A 21,281-nucleotide genomic window follows, 5' to 3' on the forward strand; every position below is an offset into this window, starting at 1 on the left:
ATTCAGTTCTTTCGTGTTTCTTTTCTTCGTTCCGTTTTCTAATTGATTTCATTTCACGCTGCTTTTTCGGATTTATTGTACAAAAAATACCAAAAATACCAAAATCAAAACTAAAAACCAACTAAAAAAAATACCAAACAAAACTTCTGTAACTAAAATACCAACAACAACAAACGTAATTAAAATGCTCGCCACGTCTCACCAACTAAAACTTAAAAAAAACCTCACCACGTCTCTTCCCACAACAACAACATATATATCCCCATATATATATATATATAACTACTATATTTGTGTGTGTAAATATATATATGTATACCGATCGACTCGATGGACAAAAACAATGCAAAACACGAAATGCAATCAAAAAAAAAAATATAGATGCTGCCAGTGCGCGTCCCTTGTTCCCACAATGGTCGCATCACGTCTATCCGCAATTTCTGCCCGAATCGCATCAGAATCACGTTGCCGCCGCCTCCATGCAACAGCAGCAGCAACAGCAGCAACAACAACAGCAGCAACACTACTATCAGCAGCAACAGCAACAGCAACAACATCAGCAGCAGCAGCAGCAACAGCAACACAATCACAGTCATCATCATATGGCTGCTGCCTACTATCAGCATCAGCATCAGCAACATGTCAACGCACAGCAGCAGCAACAGCAGCAGCAGCAGCAGCAACAACAGCTGGGTGGCAACATTTCACCACCGCCACCAATGGGCACACACTCGACAAGTTCGTCGGCCAGCTCGACAGCCACATCGCAGCCAGCTTCGAGCTCATCGCTGTCGTCGCTCGCCTCGCAGAGTCAGCAACAGTTGCCGTCAACAGCAACACTACAGCGTCAGCAACAGCTGCACAAGCATCAACAGCAACAGCAACAGCAACACTATCATCCACATCAGCCGCACTATGCGCTAATCAACGGCCATCAGCAACAGCAGCAGCAACAGTTGCACAATGGCGGCAAGCACAGTCACTATGAGAATGGCAGCAACACTGCTGCTGGCTATCATCATCAGCATCCACATGCGGGCTACATGCGCAGCATGGCACTCAACGGTGAACAGCAGCAGCAGCAGCAGCAGCCACAGAATGGTCTTGGCCAGGAACAGCAGCAACATCATCATGCTGCTGCTGCTGCTGCTGCTGCTGGTGTTGGTGGCCTGCTTAATGGTCATGCCAGCAGCAATGGCAGCAACAACAATGGCAACATCATTAGCAGCAGCAACAACAGCAATGTCAATGGCAGCAACAACAACATGCGCAACTTACGCAATGGACACGCGGCAGCAGCCACAGCGAACGCAACGGCGGCAACACAAGCAGCGGCTGCTGCGGCTGCTGCTGCTGCTGCCGCTGGCGGAGCTGGAGGCGGTGGCGGAGGCGGAGGCGGAAGTGGAGGCGGAGGTTGCCTGGCCATGAATATGGGCATGGCCATGGGCGTGGGATTGCACGATGGAGGCGCTGCTGTCGCCGCGTATAAAACGAATGCCATCAATAACAATTATCGCTACAATGGACGCAATGCTGGCCCCGGAACAGGTATCGCTCGTATTGAGTGTGTAGTGTAGTTTAGCTCACGTGCTCTCTCTCTCTCTCTCTATCTCTATCTCTATCTCTTTCTATGTATCTATCTATCTATCAATCTCTCTCTCTCTCTCTTTTTTACAAGTATTTAACTCTTATTGTATATATCTTTAACTTTAACTTGAACTTTAGTGTTTAATCTCAAACTCTCTTTCTTAAGTAGTAATGTTTGCTCACTGTTTCCGTTTCCGTTAATGTTTCATTTCCGTTGCGTTGCGTTGCATTACATATACTTATATATTGCGTTTCATTCCATTGCGTTTCGCTTCGTTTTCTGCTCATTTCATTCCAACCAAATAAGAATAGAACAAATGTTGTCCGTAGCTTTAGCTGTAGTTGCCTCCAACTCCTCTCTCTCTCTCTTTTCTCTCTGTGTTTAGCTTCTCTCTCTGTCTCTCTCTGTCTCTCTCTCTCTCTCTCTCTTTCTCTCTCTCTCTCTCTCTCTCTGTCTCTATCTTTCTGTCTATATTTGCCTTGCTCTCTCGCCGCTCTCTTCTTTATAAGCTAATGCGCTTTTAATTTGCTTAACTTGCTGTCCCTCTCTCTCTCTCTCTCTCTCTCTCTCTCTCTGTGCGTGTGTGTGTGTGTGTATAAAAGTGTATGTGTGTTTGAATGTGTGTGTGTGTGTGTGCTGATCCATCAATGCCCTATGCACATGTGTACATATTTATATAAAAAACAATTGCCGGCAATTGCTTCTCAGTGTAAATTGGCATAATTTCGCGCACTCGTCAATTATTTTATTTCGATATTTTCGTTTCGCTTTTCATTTCCCAGTCTCGTTTATCCTCCTTCTTTTTGTTTGTCGTACTTTTAATATATTTTTAATTATGGCTCCATCAATATAAAACTACCATTTCAATTGCTTTCTTTTCGGCTTAATTGTTATTTAATGATTTCAAAACCAAAAAAAAAAGCCAATCCAATCGAAATCAATGCAAATGCAATCAGTTGGCATAAATCTGCATATAATACCCCAGCAAAAATAGAACCGAAATCGGGAATGAATCGATGCGTTTCAAAAACTATTATTATCAATCCCATTAGCGTAATCGCAAATCGATTGTAATGCGCTGCGGTAAATTACTCATGGTAATTACACTCTCCTGCCAAATTGGGTTTGAGGTCTTAAAACAGTTCTTTCGCTGACACACAAATTTAAGTTCCAGGTTGTTAAAAATAATGCTATAGAATGCTATAGTCGAGTACGCTTGAAAAAAATTGTTTCCAAAAATATACTGAAAATATACCAAAAATATACCAACATATACTGAGGCATATACTTAGTATATCTCTATATTTTGTATATATTTTCATATATACCATATATACAATAAGGCACAATATATACTAAATTACCCAAAATATACCAAAAATATACCGTACTAATTCTTAAATGTATATATATATTTTGGTATATATATTGTACTAAATTTCTTATATGCAATATAAACATATACCATAGAGTTCAAAATATACTAGATATACCAGACGGGCAACTAAGACCCGTTTGCAGTAAAATATACCGAAGCCTATCTATATTGTGCCAAATTTCTTATACATATAGTATATATACCATATATACTGTATTGAATACCACTGAGTACAAAATATTCCAGATTATCAGCCACAGCAACTAAGGCTCGTTTACAGTGAAATATACCATACTTGGTATATTGATATTGTACTAAATTTCATACACGTTATAGACCATAAAGTGCAAAATATACCAAAATTTATACCATATATATACCATAACGTACAAAATATGCCAACTTAGACTCGTTTGCCTTTTGTGTTGGTAGTTGGTATAAAAAAGCGAAACAAATATGTGATCAGTGTAAACATTTATAAATTGCTGCTGAAAATTCGTTTTGTTTTCGCTGTAAACTCCACAAATGGGGTAAAAATATTTGCATTTTGTTACACAGTGTTTTAACAGGGAGCTTGGGGCATTGAATGTGCATTACTATAGTATTTGTTAGCTGCGTTTTCTACTTCATATTCACGATATATATTTACAATATATATATATACAAATATTATTTGCAAAACATTTTGTTGCACACAATGCACATTTGTTCGTTTATTTTGCCTTGTTCTTACATTTCCCCTCATTTTTTTTTTTTCATTTTCAATTTTCAATTTCCATTCTATTCTTTTTTTTCTGTTAAATATTGTTTAGTTTTTCGCATTTGATTGCGCTTGCTCGTTACGCAATTGATGCCCCCAAAAGCCAATCAGCAATTATTTGATTTCGAGCTCGGTCGGAATTTGTTGTTGTTATCAAACATGTTATAAAATAATGCCATCTGATTGGCCTTTTGATGCAGTTTTTTATACACTCTCGCTTTAATAATTGATATATCATCAAATGAATTGACTACAAATAATTCAGAAATCGAGTAAAAACCAAATTCGAGTATTTTTCAGCCACTTAATATACACACCTTTTTTTTTGTTAGTGTATTGCATATTCGTCTATTTGCAGTTTGCTGTACAAATTGATTTATGTTTTTTCAGTTGCGATGTGCGCAGATATTTTTGTGTGTAATATTTGCAGTGAATAGTTTTTGATTTGATTTGAATTGATTTGAAGAGCGACGTTTGCTAATTTGCAATTGACAGCAAAACAAAACAACAAATAAGAAGGCAAAACTAAATACGACGAAATATTGTGTATACGCCGAGTGTGTGTATGAGAGTGTGTATGAGAGTGTGTATGAGAGTGTGTGTGTGTAAAACTAGCGAAGCAGAGCCAACAAATTTTTGTGTGTGTTTGTTTTGTGAGGTCATGTGGGAAAATGTTATCCATTTATGCTTTTAAAAACTGCAATCTATCTTTGTAACTAGAAGCATACACAAACGTATACATCACACACACACACACATACACACACACGTATACACACTCACACACACATAGACTGAGTGCAGCCACAATGACGAGTCACATTTTTGACAGCTTCACAGTCGAGTGTAGGAAAGGGAAGATTGGAAGAGTGGAAGAGGGGCAGAAGGGGGGTGGGCAACACGTGGAGGCTTTTACTCGTCATTTTCATGTGCTGTCAGCATAAATTTCATTTCATTTATCTTCATTTGCTCAACACACACACACACACACACACATAGAACGTGGCGACTTTGCCTCCTGTCGCAAAATCTAATTCGTTAATTTCACATGGCTATGAAAAATGAAAATAATGCGAAAATTCAACAAACTAAAGAGAAATGGGAAATAAAAGCAATTTGCCTGCAGTTTAAAATTCGCAAAAAAAAAAAACACACACACGCACACTTTGCAGAGAAAAAGTTTCCATTACGAAATTAATGGCAGCGACAAAAATGTAAATTAGTCGCAAGCAAAAAGAAAATGAAGCAGCAAAAACAACACGACATAATTTATTTGCCAAATGCTGAAAGGGAAGTGAGGAGTGTTGAGAGGGGGAAGAGGGGGAAGAGCAGTTGGTACAGCTGTAAAAGCCGATAACACGCTTTCAATGTTCTACGAGTACAAAAAGTAATTTGCGGCCGCTTTCCCCTTCCCCTTCTCTCTCTGTCTTCATCGCCTGTGCAGGCGTGACTGCGCATGAAAAACGGCCACACTGGGAAATTATTACAAATTAAAAAGGAAAAAATGAAATGAAACGCACACACAAACACACACACACACACACGGAGACAGTAGGCGAATGAAGTAAAAGAGCGAGCCGAAAAAAAAGTGTAGCATACTTATGGGCGAAGGTAGAGGCGAGGCGAGTGCATACAAGTAAAAGCCATAAATATCAATTAAAACGATAATCAACTGTAAAACAAGCTTAATAGCCTTTAAAACCACACAAACAAGAACAAAAAAAAAGAAAACAGAAAACAGAAAAACGAACGACAATCGAGCTGCTTCGAAGGAGAAACATGCTTGCAATTGGCTAATGAAGCAGCGCTGAATCATTATAAATGAGATATACAAACGCAGCGAATACAACTATGAGTGTGCTCCGAGTGTGTGAGTGTTTGAGTGTTGTGTGAGTGTTTGAGTGTTGTGTGAGTGCTGTGCGAGTACAATGTGAATGCGAGAGATGCTTTTGTAGCTGTAGCCTTAATTATGTGAGAGCGTATTAAGCACATTGTATGTGTGTGTGTGTTAGGGAGTGAAAGAGAAGCAGAGAAGCAGAGAAGGGAGAGTAAAAGGAGAAGACAAGCCGCAAAAGCTTTACAAATTACAAAATTACTAAAACCAGTTGGTGCACAAGAGAAATTGGACATGAGCTTGGTTATTCAAATTTTAACATGCTCTGATGCTGCGCTGCGTGTGTGTGTGTGTGTGTGTGTGTGTGTGTGTGTGTGTGTGTGTGTGTGTGTGTGTGTGTGTGTGTGTGTGTGTGTGTGTGTGTGTGTGTGTGTGTGTGTGTGTGTGTGTGTGTGTGTGTGTGTGTGTGTATGCACAATGAAAACAGCAGATTAGTGAAGAGAGAGAGGCAGCCAGAATGTTTGAGATTAGATTTTACATTCTACATGCCAAAAAATAAAAGAAGTACAAACAAAAAAAAACGATGGAAAGATGGCAAGATAGAAACGCAAAGCAAAGCAAACGCTGTTGAAAGCAGCTGCAAATTGTGTAGAGTTCTCTTTCTCTCTCTCTGTCTCTTTCTGTCTTTGTCTCTTTCTGGTCAACTTTTTGTGTCCTTGCTGCGTGTGTGCGCCTCTTTCTCTCTGCGTGTTTTAGGTGCTTAGATATGTAAATTTAAACTCTTGAGCTCTCGTCTACATGCAGTCAAAGCCATTTGACTAATTAATGCAAAAGTCAAACAATTTTCACACTCTTTCCCTCTCTCTCTCTCTCTCTCTCTCTCTCTCTCTCTCTCTCTCTCTCTCTCTCTCTCTCTCTTACTCTCTGAGTGCTTCTCTTTTTGCCCAGTTCCAGCTGTTGGCCAAAATAATCTCTCAAAAACAAAACAACTACGAAGAAGTTGAATGTGCAAACATCCATTTCAAATTTATTCACAACCAATTTTCATACTTTATTCAAATGTCAAACAATATTGAAAATGACCCAACTTTAAATACAAAATATTAAGTTGAACTCGTTTTGTTGTTTGTGCTTCCTAAATATAATTCTAGTGACATAATTCATTCGCAGCTTAATTAAAATTATAGAATTAAATTAAATGTTGCACAGCAAAATTACAAATAGAAAGATAGAAAATTTATATAAATTATAAAATAGAATTAAGAGCTGAAATTGTGTCATGAATACAAAATAAATGAACTTAAGAGAAGAGTGAGGAAAGCTACAGTCGAGTGTGCTCGACTGTGAGACACCCGCTGCCCATTTCGAATAAAAGCAAAACACAGTACATTTTTTATGAATATTACCATAAAATATACCAAATTAATACACAAAAAACATACTACAAATATATCTTAGGCTATATTTAGTATATTGATATAGTGCTTCATTCAAAATGTACCTTATTTGGTATATTGATATGTGACTTCATTTAGAATATACCATATTTGTTATATGGATATACTACTCCATATAAAAAATTCTGTATTTGGAATATTGATATAATGTATTTCATTCAAAACATACTATATTTGGTATATTGATATAGTACTGTATTTTAAATATACCATATTTGGTATATTAATATAGTGTTTTATTTAAATTTGGTATATTGATATAGTACTGTATTTTAAATATACCGTATTTGGTATATTATTATAGTATTTCATATAAATTTTGTATATTGATATAGTACTGTATTTTAAATATACCATATTTGGTATATTGATATAGCACTGTATTTTAAATATACCATATTTGGTATTTTAATTTAGTATTTCATTTAAATTTGGTATATTGATATAATGTACTTCATTCAAATTATACTATATTTGGTATATTGATATATTACTGTATTTTAAATATACCATATTTGGTATATTCATATAGTACTTTATTTAAATTTGGTATATTGATATATTAGTGTATTTTAAATATACCATATTTGTTATATGGATATGGTACTCCATATAAAATATACTGTATTTGGTATATTGATATAGCACTGTATTTTAAATATACCATATTTGGTATATTATTATAGTATTTCATTTAAATTTGGTATATTGATATATTACTGTATTTTAAATATACCATATTTGGTATATTAATATAGTATTTCATTTAAATTTGGTATATTGATATAGTACTGTATTTTAAATATACCATATTTGGTATATTAATATAGTACATTATTTAAAATACACCATATATTCATACTTCATTCAAAATATACCATTAAGCACAAAATATACCAGATTGGTAGCCAAAGCAAGTAAGACGCTATGGATAGAAGTGTATTAAATCGTATAGAAAAGTCTAGTTAAGTGATGTTGACAGTAACTGCTGCAGTAAACTTGAATCGACTAAGAAAACTTGGCATCAATTAAAGTGCAACATAAATTTAAATTTAATTTCGAAATGTTTAAAATGCGTTCTCATCTACAGATTTTGAGTGTTTTTGTGTGTCTGAATCTCTACTCTTCTTTTTTTTTCTATAGCAAATTTCGCCTACTTTCTGAATTGTTGTCCCGACTTTTTCTCCTTTGATTTCCCGATTTTGATTTTGTTACTTGATTTTTTTTATCGTGTGCACCGCTTTGTAAAAGCGAGTGAAATTATTTCAAATATATTATATACTTAAAATTGATATGTACTTTAACTATTATATATTTATGTATATTTCTACTTATTCAGCAGATATTTAATTGTATTGTAAAAGAGTTGTTGAAACAGTTGCATTTGCGCTTAACCCCTTGTTGACCCCCAATACTAATTGTGATTCTTTTTCGAATACAGGCGGCCGTCAAATCCAGGATAGTGATTATGAGATTATCGTTGTCGATGAGAACAATCCCTCCGTGTTGGCGGACAACGATTCCCACTCAAGTGGTCCACCCTCTATTAAGGTGAGTGCCAGGTGTTAAGGTTTCAGTGTGAGTGTGAGTGAATGAATGAGTGAGTGATAGAGAAGAAAACGAAGAAGATGATGAAGTTGTAGCTAAACTCTCGAGTGCTGGTGCAGGGGCGAAGGTGAAGAGGTGAAGAGGTGAAGGGGAGGTTCAAGTTTCGAGCACTTTGCATGACGAATTTTCGAATGTCACTTTACCGAGTAGCTGAGACCAACCTCAACACCCATCAAATATAGTATACATATATAATACATTTCAAATGATTACTAACTAACGTCAAACTTAAGTCGAAAGTCAATTGATGTGAATGAGCGAGTGTGTGAATATGAATGTATTCATTTGCATGTTCTGAATGAAACACTAAAACAATGCAAATCAATCAGGCTCATAACAACAACAACAACAACAACACTAAGACTACAACAGTAACAACAACAACAACAACTACAACTGCAACTGCGACAACAACTGTAAAATCAACAACAACAACAACAAGCAAAGATACTATCAAAATTCAACAACAACCATTGTCACCACCAAAGCCAATGGTCCCACTCAAGTTGCCAAAGGTAAAAAAACAAAAACAAAAACAACAACAATTTCGTCAAATACCGAACACCCTACATACACACACACACCTACACACACACACACACACGCGCAACAGTAATTTGAAGAACAAGTACAGCAAGAAGAACAAACAACTTTTTTGTACCGCTACCAATCACAACAACAAAAACAACCACAAGAAACACTCACTCACATCACGCCTAAACTAATTGTTGCACTCACTCACTCACTCACAATATTCGTATTAAGCACGCACAATAAGTTAAGACACCATCCAAACTGGGTATGAACAACTACGAAATACCCTTGCAGAGTTTAAGGTGAAGGGAGACTTCAACGGTAGAAAGAAGCGTTACATTTGAACAACTCTCCACACTCTCCAACAGTGAAAGAAAAAGCATAGAGTAAAGCATACTTAAAGCGTTGAACGTTGTGTTAAGACATCTACCAAACCGGGTTTACGCAACTGAGAAATACCCTTGCAGAGTCTAAGGTGAAGGGAAACTTCAGTACTAGAAAGAAGCTTTACATTTGAACAACTCTCCACACTCTCCAACAGTGAAAGAAGAAGCATAGAGTAAAGCATACTTAAAGCGTTGAACGTTGTGTTAAGACATCTACCAAACCGGGTATAAGCAACTGAGAAATACCCTTGCAGAGTTTAAGGTGAAGGGAGACTTCAACGATAGAAAGAATCGTTACATTTGAACAACTCTCCACACTCTCCAACAGTGAAAGAAGAAGCATAGAGTAAAGCATACTTAAAGCGTTGAACGTTGTGTTAAGACAACTACCAAACCGGGTATAAGCAACTGAGAAATACCCTTGCAGAGTCTAAGGTGAAGGGAAACTTCAGTACTAGAAAGAAGCTTTACATTTGAACAACTCTCCACACTCTCCACTCTCCAATAACAGTGAAAGAAGAATAATAGAATAAAATAGAATAATACTTAAAAAGCTGAACATTGTGTTATGACGGGTATGACCAACTTGACAATACCCTAGCAGAGTCTAGAGAAATATCAGCATTAGAAAGAAGCTTTTAAATATCTTTAACAAGAAGCATAAAGAAAGATTTTCCTATAGTAGTCAAAGGAAGCAGAAATTTGTCCGCTTGTCTGTCTGTCCATATGAAAAGCTAGATCTCAGAGATTAGATAATGGATTCAGCTATAATCGCTTTTTATCATATATATTTATTTGATATTCGAAAAAAACCGAATACCAATTGTAATCATGATTTTCGGCTCATACAATAATAACCACATTCTTTATGATTCCTCAAAATTTAGTTGCGATCAGATAAAAATTGTTGTGATTATTCCAGAAAAGGTTTTATACGGCTGTAGGGAATATTTTGATCATAAAGTTTATTAATATACCATTAACAGCATTCGGTATATTTCAGTATTTTATTTAGTATTTTAATACCGCAATGTTTTGCTTTCATTCCTAAGATATAGTTTATATATATCATACGAATTAACGAATTCGGTATATTTATAGTATTTTTTTCAGTATTTTAATACCGTGATATTTTGGTTTCATTGCAAATTTATAGCGGATATGTGGTATATTTTGAACGTATAAAAATATATCAATTTATCAATTATGTCATCCGGTATATTTTTAGCATTTTTCCGTATTTAAATCCCGCAATGTTTTGGTTTCATTGCAAAAGTCAAGAGTGTGTAGGATATATTTTTACCGTTCAAGATTATCGATATACCAAATAGAACATTCGGTATATTTTAGTATATTTTGCAATGTTTCGGTTTCATTACAAATGGATTACCGGGTACCTCACAGTCGAGCACACTCGACTACAGCTTTCTCCAATTGTTCCAATTGAATGCACCAATTTAGAGTTGCATAACTAATGCCACAGTTGATTAGTCGCCTGCGCTCTGCAAGGTTAACATATAATAATAGCGATAATCATATGATAACTCATTTACACTGTTGACAATTGAATATATGTATGTGTGTGGGTGTGTGTGTGTGTGTGTGTTGTGTCTGTCCAAGTTAATTAGCGTAGTCATCGAGAACACGTTTTGTTTACAAATTGTGAATTGTCAACTACGATTGTCGTCCATTGTAAATGTGAATGTTATGCATATGTTGTGTTGATTTTTAATTCGATTGAAATATGAAACGAAAGACCATCAAGTAATCAAAAGCATTTTGAACGTTAATGCAATCAATGCAAATTCAATGAATCATTCATTGGATCAATTGCGACATGTGTCCCAAATGAGTTGCAATTAAAATTACATTTCACAAAAGAAAGAGATGCTGAGAAAATATGGGAGAGAACAATCGAAGGTTATTAATTGTGTAGGGAAATGAATTTCTTTGTTAATTATGCATAAGGCAAAAACGTTGTCTTTGATTTGAAATGCATTAAAAACTAATCAAAGTGCCACATACTATGCGTATACTTAATGCAACATTTATTTGTTTTAATTTGTTAAATGTGAAACTATCATTAGTCACATATTTGATCTTTTGGAATTCAGTATTAAAATTCAAATTCAAATAAATAGAATTTTGAAATTTATTTAAATTTGAGTTCACTTTTTAGGAGTGAATTTATTGCATTTAAAATTGCATTTGAAATATTTAACAGCTTGGCATTTTACAATCGATATCGATATTTGATTTATTTAAATCAATGCACACAAATCACAAGAAGTTGATTTAGCATTAGATTTCAAATGCGTGCGACATTTGATTTGTGTGCCGTGATTAATGTGCGCTAATGCATTTGTGTATGTTAAGCAATTAGTGGCAACTGTAGAAAGAGACAGACACCGAGAAAGGGAGTGGAAGAGAGAGAGAGAGAGGAGAAGACAAACATGTGGAGAAGAATGACGTTGAACAGTTGGCATCTTTAGATGCTTAGGCAGAGGTTGCTTAATGAACTGCTCTTGCATTATTAATATATGCCGCACAGGCAGATGCACACACACACACAAACATACTTGTCACACACACACAGACACACACTGAACAGCTGCAACTGTCTGTGAAACTGAAATTTGAGTTGTGTGAACTTTGCAATTGATTTCGGTTTATGCAGCATCTGCATAAGCGCAACAGCTGTCACACACACTCAACTAGACACACACACACACACATACACACACACACACACCTACACACACACACACATCTACACACACACTCAAAGTGCGAGCTGCGTTGACACCTAAACAGCTGACATTTTGTTGTATTTGACAGTTGACATTTGTCAAACGCTTAACAAAATTTGTCATACGACCCGTTTGCCACACAATCTCTCCGCTCTCTCCGCTCTCCCCACTCTCTCCACTTTGCTGTCCTTTCCCCCTTCCCGCTCTTGGCAACATTTTGAACATTTGGCCTAATGCCTTTCAGATGAGCTCAGCTCTCGTCCATGGCAAGTTTTGCCATTCGATTGCGATAGCAGAATGGGGAAAGGGAGGGGGAGGGAGGGAGAGGGAGAGGGTCGGTTCAGCTAGCCATTGAACGGTTCAACGTCGTCTGCCTTTTATGCAAATCACGCTCAGCAGGTCGGGGAAGCAGGAGATTGAAAGTCCTTTCAGCACATACAAACAACACACAAACATAGATGCGTAGATCTGAAGATAACATTTTGTGCGTGGCGTTGACAAATGCATGTGTCGACACACACACACGCACACACACACACACTCACATGGGGAGTGTGGGGTGGGGAAAAGGACGAGCGTCGAGCTAGAAATTTTGATTTATTGTTCAATGTGCATAATTAATGCGAAAATGATACGCCATACACACAAACAGTGACACACACACACACACATAGTGCACATATCACATTGACCCACCACGCCCCCCTCACCACACCGCACCGCACCAGAACGCACCCGCAACGCACAAGTTGATGTATAACGCACTCGAAAGGCCATCGATAAAAGCCACAAAACCAAAAACCAGCAAGAACAAACAATCCAAAAAAATCTTACTATGGATCAACTTCGGCTAGCCGAAGTCTAAATACCCTTGCTGTTAGTATATAGTTCTATAACAACAAATTGATTACTTGGTTATTAATTGGTAATCATTTTCAGACTTTTAACAAAGATGAAAACGATTTGATTTTCTCTTTAAAATGAGTTGCACTAAAATCACATTATAATAAAGAAATATAAATTAATTACATAGTAATATTCTAAAGAAATATAAATTGATTACTTACTACTTAATACTTAATAATCAATTTGTATTTCCTTATAATATAAAACAGATTTTCAATAAAAAATACAAATTGATTGCCAAGTAATTACTAAGAAAACAATTTGTGTTTCTTTATTGAAAAGCAGTTTTATACTTTTCAAAGTGACACAAGTGAAACACATGTTAAATAGGGAATCAACTCAATTTCAACTGAGGTGAATTTAGTTTAGTTGCTTCACTTTATTTTAATAAAGTCTTAGAAAAATCTATAAAAGAAAAGAAAGAAATATATAATAATTTATTGTATTATTGTATTTAATTTAAAAAACTTGGTTAGCCAAAAATTGTTTATTTTTTTCGAAAGTTGAATTCTATGATTTAGCAATCTAATGTTCCACATATTTGTCTACTAATGAGCCATTTTAATGTTTTTGCACATTCATATTTAAAGATCATACTTAAGCATTGAATCGTACACTTTTAAGGGAAGTGAAGTCTTCAAATTAATAATTTAAATTAGGGAAAATACAATACAAAATACAAAATTTACAAAGTCGGTAGATATAATACAAATTTTGCATGTGTCCGATTCAAAAACCTAAAAATTTATGAACTACACAAGTTGTAATGTTGCTTCGTGTTCACTTTTATAATCCTGACGAACTTCACAGCAATTCAGTTGAACTTTCAGTAAGGGTATTTTGTCTAGGAGAATTCTGCTTCTATATTTTTTTTTGTTTTGTTGTCGGTCAACATCACATTCTCTCTTGTGGCCATCGTTATGTGTTTTCGTTTCTGTTTTCTGCCTCTTTTTGTTCTTTGTGTGTGTTGTCTAATTTATGCGTGCTCTTTGTTGACCTCGTTTTTTTTCGTTTTGTATTCTGTGCAATCCCCCGTTTTCATATTTATATTGGGCGAACGTGCAGAGCGTCGACTCGGATGTGGGCTCCTTGAACATGAACTCAACGGAGAACGAAGTGGTCGAGGTGGAGTCATCCAGCGACATTCTCGCCGACGAGCACAAACCGAGCAACTCCAACGACGAGAGCTGGACGGATGTGAACCTGAACGAAGATGCCGCTGTGCAAGCGGCCGCAAGTGCCGGACTCGTGGTGGGACTTGTCGATGGCAGCAATGCATCCAACAAACACGATGTCCATCAGCAACATGGCCAGCAACAGCAGCAGCAACAGCAACAGCAGCAGCAACAACATCAGCAGCAAGGTCCGGGTATGGGAATGATGGGAGGATCGGAGCGGGGCGATAAACCCGACTCGGAGATCTCGGTGGTCCGTGTGCCCGATGGCTATGGCGCCGCCGTGTCAGCTGGCAATGTGAGCGGCGGTGGCGGTAGCGGTGGTAATATGCCTGGCAACAATGCAGCAGGCAATGGCAGCGGTGCCGTTGGTGTTGGTGTTGGTGGCGGACAACAGCAGCGCAGTCGACCCGACGAGCTGCCAATGAAGCCGCCAGCTCTCGTTGCCCAGCTGCCGCTGACGACGCCGTCGCGTGAGGCGAGTCTCACCCAAAAGCTGGAGATTGCCCTCGGTCCCGTCTGTCCGCTGTTGCGTGAAATCATGGTCGACTTTGCGCCGTTCCTCTCGAAGACCCTCGTCGGATCGCATGGCCAGGAGCTGCTGATGGAGGGCAAGGGTCTGACGACGTTCAAGAACTCGCATTCGGTGGTCGAGCTGGTGATGTTGCTGTGCTCCCAGGAGTGGCAGAACAGTCTGCAGAAGCACGCGGGTCTCGCCTTCATCGAGCTGATCAACGAGGGACGTCTGCTCTCGCATGCGATGAAGGATCACATTGTGCGCGTGGCCAACGAGGCGGAATTCATACTGAATCGCATGCGGGCCGATGATGTGCTCAAGCACGCTGACTTTGAGTCACAGTGCGCCCAAACGTTGCTCGAGCGACGCGAGGAGGAGCGCATGTGCGATCACCTGATCACTGCGGCTAGGCGTAGGGATAATGTGATTGCCAGCCGGTTGCTGGAGAAGGTCAGGAATATAATGTGCAATCGCCATGGGGCTTGGGGCGAGGCCAATGGCAGTACTGGAAATAGTAATGGCTCGGTAATGGGTTCGCAGTTGACCCTACACAAGAGCACCTACTGGAAGCTGGATGCGTGGGAGGACGATGCTCGTCGACGCAAGCGCATGGTGCAGAATCCCCGCGGATCTTCGCATCCCCAGGCCACGTTGAAGGCGGCGCTGGAGAACGGCGGACCCGAGGACGCCATCCTGCAGACTCGTGATGAGTTCCACACTCAGATCGCTGTGTCGCGCGCTCATCCCTCGTCGCAGCACAACAGCGAGCTGCTCGACGATGCCGAGCTCCTCATCGAGGATCGGGAATTGGATCTGGATCTGACGGGACCCGTCAACATCAGCACCAAGGCGCGTCTGATAGCGCCTGGACTTGTGGCGCCGGGCACTGTGTCGATAACGAGCACCGAGATGTTCTTTGAGGTCGATGAGGATCATCCGGAGTTCCATAAGATCGATGCCGAGGTGCTGAAGTATTGCGATCATCTGCATGGCAAATGGTATTTCTCTGAGGTGCGTGCGATCTTCTCGCGTCGCTATCTGCTGCAGAACGTGGCCCTCGAGATCTTCTTGGCCAGCCGCACCTCGATACTGTTCGCCTTCCCCGATCAGCATACGGTGAAGAAGGTGATCAAGGCACTGCCTCGCGTCGGCGTCGGCATCAAGTACGGCATACCGCAGACGCGTCGCGCCTCGATGATGTCCCCTCGGCAGCTGATGCGCAACTCGAACATGACCCAGAAGTGGCAGCGTCGCGAAATCTCCAATTTCGAGTACTTGATGTTCCTCAACACGATCGCCGGTCGCACTTACAACGATCTGAATCAGTATCCCATCTTCCCCTGGGTGCTGACCAACTACGACTCGAAGGACCTGGACCTCAGTCTGCCGTCGAACTATCGCGATCTCTCGAAACCGATTGGCGCTCTGAATCCGTCGAGGCGCGCTTACTTCGAGGAACGCTACGAGAGCTGGGACAGCGATACCATACCACCATTCCACTATGGCACACACTATTCGACGGCGGCCTTCACCCTCAACTGGTTGGTGCGCGTCGAACCGTTTACGACCATGTTCCTGGCCCTGCAGGGTGGCAAATTCGATTATCCGGATCGGCTGTTCTCCTCCGTCTCGCTGAGCTGGAAGAATTGCCAACGCGACACATCCGATGTGAAGGAACTGATACCCGAATGGTATTTCCTGCCCGAGATGTTCTACAACGCGTCCGGCTATCGGTTGGGACATCGCGAGGATGGCGCTCTCGTTGATGACATTGAGCTGCCGCCGTGGGCGAAAAGTCCGGAGGAATTTGTGCGCATCAATCGCATGGCACTCGAATCGGAGTTTGTCAGCTGCCAGCTGCATCAGTGGATCGATCTGATATTCGGTTACAAGCAGCGCGGTCCCGAAGCCATTAGGGCCACCAACGTGTTCTATTACCTCACCTACGAGGGCAGCGTCGATCTCGACGGTGTCCTGGATCCGGTGATGCGTGAAGCGGTCGAGAATCAAATCCGTAACTTTGGCCAAACACCCAGCCAACTGTTGATGGAGCCGCATCCGCCGCGCAGCTCGGCGATGCATCTGTCCCCGATGATGTTCAGCGCAATGCCCGAGGATCTGTGCCAGATGCTCAAGTTCTATCAGAACTCGCCGGTCATTCACATCTCGGCGAACACGTATCCGCAGCTGTCGCTGCCCTCAGTGGTCACGGTGACGGCGGGACATCAGTTTGCCGTGAATCGATGGAACTGCAATTATACCGCATCCGTCCAGAGCCCGAGCTACGCGGAGTCGCCACAAACGCCGGGCTCCAATCAACCGCTGACAATCGATCCAGTGTTGGGTATGTATTTCCCTCTCTCTCTCTCTCTCTCTCTCTCTCACGTTTTTAGATTTGTACTAGAGCTAACTGCTTAATATTGCGTCTCTTGCAGCTGTGCATGGCACCAACAACAATAGCAATGCGGTCAGTCGCCGTCATTTGGGCGATAACTTTAGCCAGATGCTGAAAATACGCTCCAATTGCTTTGTGACCACCGTCGACAGCCGTTTTCTGATTGCCTGCGGCTTCTGGGACAACAGTTTCCGTGTGTTTGCCACCGAAACGGGTAAGCATCCGCTTCGCCGTTTTAATTGCCACCAGACACCTCAATTTTCCCTCTCTCTTTCTCTCTCTCTCTCTCTCTCTCTCGTTTTTCTCTTCCTCCGTCTCTCTTGCAGCGAAAATCGTGCAAATTGTATTCGGACACTTTGGCGTCGTCACGTGCATGGCACGCTCCGAGTGCAACATCACCTCAGACTGTTATATTGCCTCCGGTTCGGCTGATTGCACTGTGCTCCTCTGGCATTGGAATGCACGCACCCAAAGCATTGTCGGCGAGGGCGATGTGCCGACGCCGCGGGCCACGTTGACGGGTCACGAGCAGGCTGTCACCTCGGTGGTCATCAGTGCCGAGCTGGGACTCGTTGTCTCTGGCTCAACGAGTAAGTTGTGCAGCGAGTAGCGAGTGTTGGACTTTTACTTAATTTCTATCGCTTTTGTTTTTTTTTTTATTTTATTTTATTTTAGATGGCCCCGTTTTGATACACACAACATTCGGCGACTTGCTGCGCTCGCTGGATCCGCCTGTTGATTTCCACTCGCCAGAGTTGATAACAATGTCTCGTGAGGGCTTCATAGTCATCAACTATGACAAGGGCAATGTGGCTGCCTACACGGTCAATGGCAAGAAGCTGCGCCACGAAACGCACAACGACAATCTGCAGGTAAGAACGAGTAACGAGTAACGAGTAAATCTCACTCGTCATATTAACATCTCCCACTCGCTATTTTTTGCTTTCTCTTTCGCAGTGCATGCTGCTGTCGCGCGATGGCGAGTATCTGATGACAGCTGGCGATCGCGGCATTGTCGAAGTGTGGCGCACTTTCAATCTGGCACCGCTCTACGCCTTCCCCGCCTGCAATGCGGGCATACGCTCGCTCTCGCTCACACACGATCAGAAGTAAGTAGCGAGTAAAACTAGAATTTGAATATTAACTTTATTTATATAAAATACTTTAATTCTTACAGCTCTTAAACACTCATTTAACTTATTATATATTATGTATTTAGGACGAGTCTCAACTAACGAATCCCATTTGCTTTGCTTCGTTCTTTCAGATATTTGCTGGCTGGCTTGTCAACTGGTTCGATAATTGTGTTCCACATTGACTTCAATCGCTGGCATCACGAGTATCAGCAGCGTTACTAGAGAACTCGTCGCTCGCTACTCGCCACTCGCTACTCGCTCGTTCCATGTCAGTGCAGCAAAATCAAAAAAAATGTGTGAGAAACAGAAAGAGAGAAAGAGAGTGCAGGCAAGTAAACGAGCAGAAACAATGTACTTAACTAAAACCGATGAAAAGTGAAACAGCAGAAAGAAGAAGAAGAAGAAGAAGAAATCGCGAGATAATGAGAACGAGAACGAATGAACGTTCGTTGTTCAATGTTTGTTTGTTTCTTTATATGTTTTAAACTTGTTTTTTTTTCCTCTTATCGATAGACATTTACAAATACTAGGCTAATAAGCGAAAGAAAGAAAACAAAAACCTAACAAAATATATATATATTTTTTTTGTCTAGCATTACTTATGATAATAGCATATTAATTAGTACTTGTATGTTTGGTGTGAGCCAGTCAAAAGAAAAACACTTTTTTTTTTACTAGTTATACGACGTGTAGTATATGTATTAAGTTACGGACGAAATGAGAAAAAATTAAAGAGAAAAGTTCATGGAAATTGATGTCGAAAGAGAAAATGAGAAAATGAGAAAATAACACACACACACAGAAGCAATTCCCGCGGCTTAAGTTGAGTAGTTTTAATGCAACAAAATAAATATTGAATGAGAAGCGACGAGTTAGTGTTTATAAAACGCAATAAGCGCAATAAACTTAAACTGAACAACAAAAAATAATACAAAAATAATAACAATTATGATAATAAAATAATGCGAGTATTGCTTACAAAATTATGATGATACAGAAAAGGTATTTCTTATAATAACAGAAACAGAAACGTAGCAAAAGTTCTCATCACAAATTATAGATAAACAACCACAAAACGAAACGAAACGAAACGAAACGAATTGAAGTGAAGAAAAGAGAAACAAAATGAAACTAAGCGGCCAAATGAAAGAGAAAGAGAAAGAGAGAAGAATAAGAAGAAGAAGAAGCCAATTTTTAACTATGCTTGCGACAGATCACAAAAAAATGGATGGAGAAGAAAGCTTAGCAAATAAACAAGTAAAAGACACAGACACCCAAAAGAAGAAGAAGAAGAAGAGACAATGCCAACGCAATAAATGTTAAATCGAAAAAAAAGAACAGAGAGAAAAGAGAAGAGAAGAGAAGCGAACTCGACTCGAGGTGAAAAGTTAGCGACTAGCGCAGAATACGCGATATTTTAATATAAAACAAATAACAAAAAAACAGAAAAACAGAAAAAAAACAATGAAAGCATTAATGATACCAACAAAAAGAAAAACTAGTTAAAAATGCAACTAACTCAAGCTAAAAACAAAAACAAAAACAAAACTAATTTATCATCACTGCTAAAAGCTAAATTACAAAATATTTAAGCAGAGATAATACGCAACAAAACAAAAATAAATTCAACACAAATATGAGAATATAAAAAAAATACCATATGCAAGAGTATAATGTTAACAAATAACACGCATACGCCGCATAACACAGCACAGCAAAAAACACCCCAAACAAAAACCATATTTTTCCATTTTTTTTGTTTTGCTACACTTTTTCAATTGCGTCCAAAAAGAATGAAATCGAAATCAAAACGAGAAGGAAAACGCGAACGAACTGATTTTTTTTGTTGTTTTTGTGGCTTTGAATTCGTTGCGTTTGCTTCACGTTTCAGACAAAAAAAAAAACCTTGAAACCTTCCTTGAAAACCTTAAACACGTACGTCCAAAACTTATATTTATACAAGCTCATGGCATCGATGTCCCACTATGCTATATAATGCTTATGGTGTGTGTCTGTAAGACACACGAACAGAAAGAAAGAGATAGAGAAAGAGAAAGAAAGAGCGCTGCAATTTGGCAATTGGAAATGGAAATGCAATTGGTCTTCCTCTGGCTAAGGCAGGCGGCGCATATCATCAATTGATTCTTGTTATTATTACTATTATTTAGTCAAGTGAATGATGAACGTATTATATTATATTATTATATACATATATATATATATATATATTATGTATAAAGACATATGCTATATACATATATACAAGTATATTCCCCCTAAAGAAAAAAAAACAAAAAGAAATCCATCCAAGTCGCCATTTGCACTTACTGCTTAGTTTTGTACATACAACTAGGACACACACACACATACACACACACTCCTCACACACACACACGCAAAGTACTTCAAGTAGAACATGAACATTCGGTTGTAACATTGGCCCCCCCAACAAAAATTCTGAAGGCCACAATCAAAGTAAGCCCATAAATGAATATTAAAAAGAAAAACTTAAATAACTTTACTGAACATAAAACTAACCAAAAAAAAAAAACAACAAAAGATAAGAGCACGAAATTCGCAATGTTTCTTGTGTTGTGTAGCAGGCAAAAAAAAAAAAAAACAAAAAAAAAGAAAGACAGAAAATATTCAAATGAAAATCAAACTTCGGCTTGCCGAAGCTGACTAATTAGCTATTTTATCTTATTCTTATTCAAATTTAATTAAATTTAATTTTTTTTTTTTAATGTGTAGAAATGTATTTGACTTATCAACTGACTAAATGGCATCCATCCAAAATTTATGTACTTAAAGTTGAACTTTGAAATTGCAGCAAAAAAAAATGCAATGGCGAAAAGGC

At 39.2% G+C, this 21,281-nt stretch overlaps 1 protein-coding gene across 1 annotated transcript in view; it reads left to right on the forward strand.

The window, feature by feature from the left end:
* The window catches only part of LOC132796536 (neurobeachin), a 124,646-nt gene extending 104,757 nt beyond the window's left edge, over positions 1 to 19,889 (forward strand). Inside the window, 9 exon segments of the mRNA XM_060807736.1 lie at positions 382 to 1,548; positions 8,459 to 8,568; positions 8,955 to 9,140; positions 14,267 to 17,237; positions 17,329 to 17,502; positions 17,615 to 17,878; positions 17,964 to 18,160; positions 18,246 to 18,397; positions 18,556 to 19,889. Coding sequence (XP_060663719.1) covers positions 382 to 1,548; positions 8,459 to 8,568; positions 8,955 to 9,140; positions 14,267 to 17,237; positions 17,329 to 17,502; positions 17,615 to 17,878; positions 17,964 to 18,160; positions 18,246 to 18,397; positions 18,556 to 18,646 — 5,312 coding nt within the window. The 3' untranslated portion in view covers positions 18,647 to 19,889.
* The last annotated feature ends 1,392 nt before the right edge of the window (positions 19,890 to 21,281 follow it).

Source organism: Drosophila nasuta, chromosome X (assembly GCF_023558535.2).
Source record: "Drosophila nasuta strain 15112-1781.00 chromosome X, ASM2355853v1, whole genome shotgun sequence".
Taxonomy (NCBI): domain Eukaryota; kingdom Metazoa; phylum Arthropoda; class Insecta; order Diptera; family Drosophilidae; genus Drosophila; species Drosophila nasuta.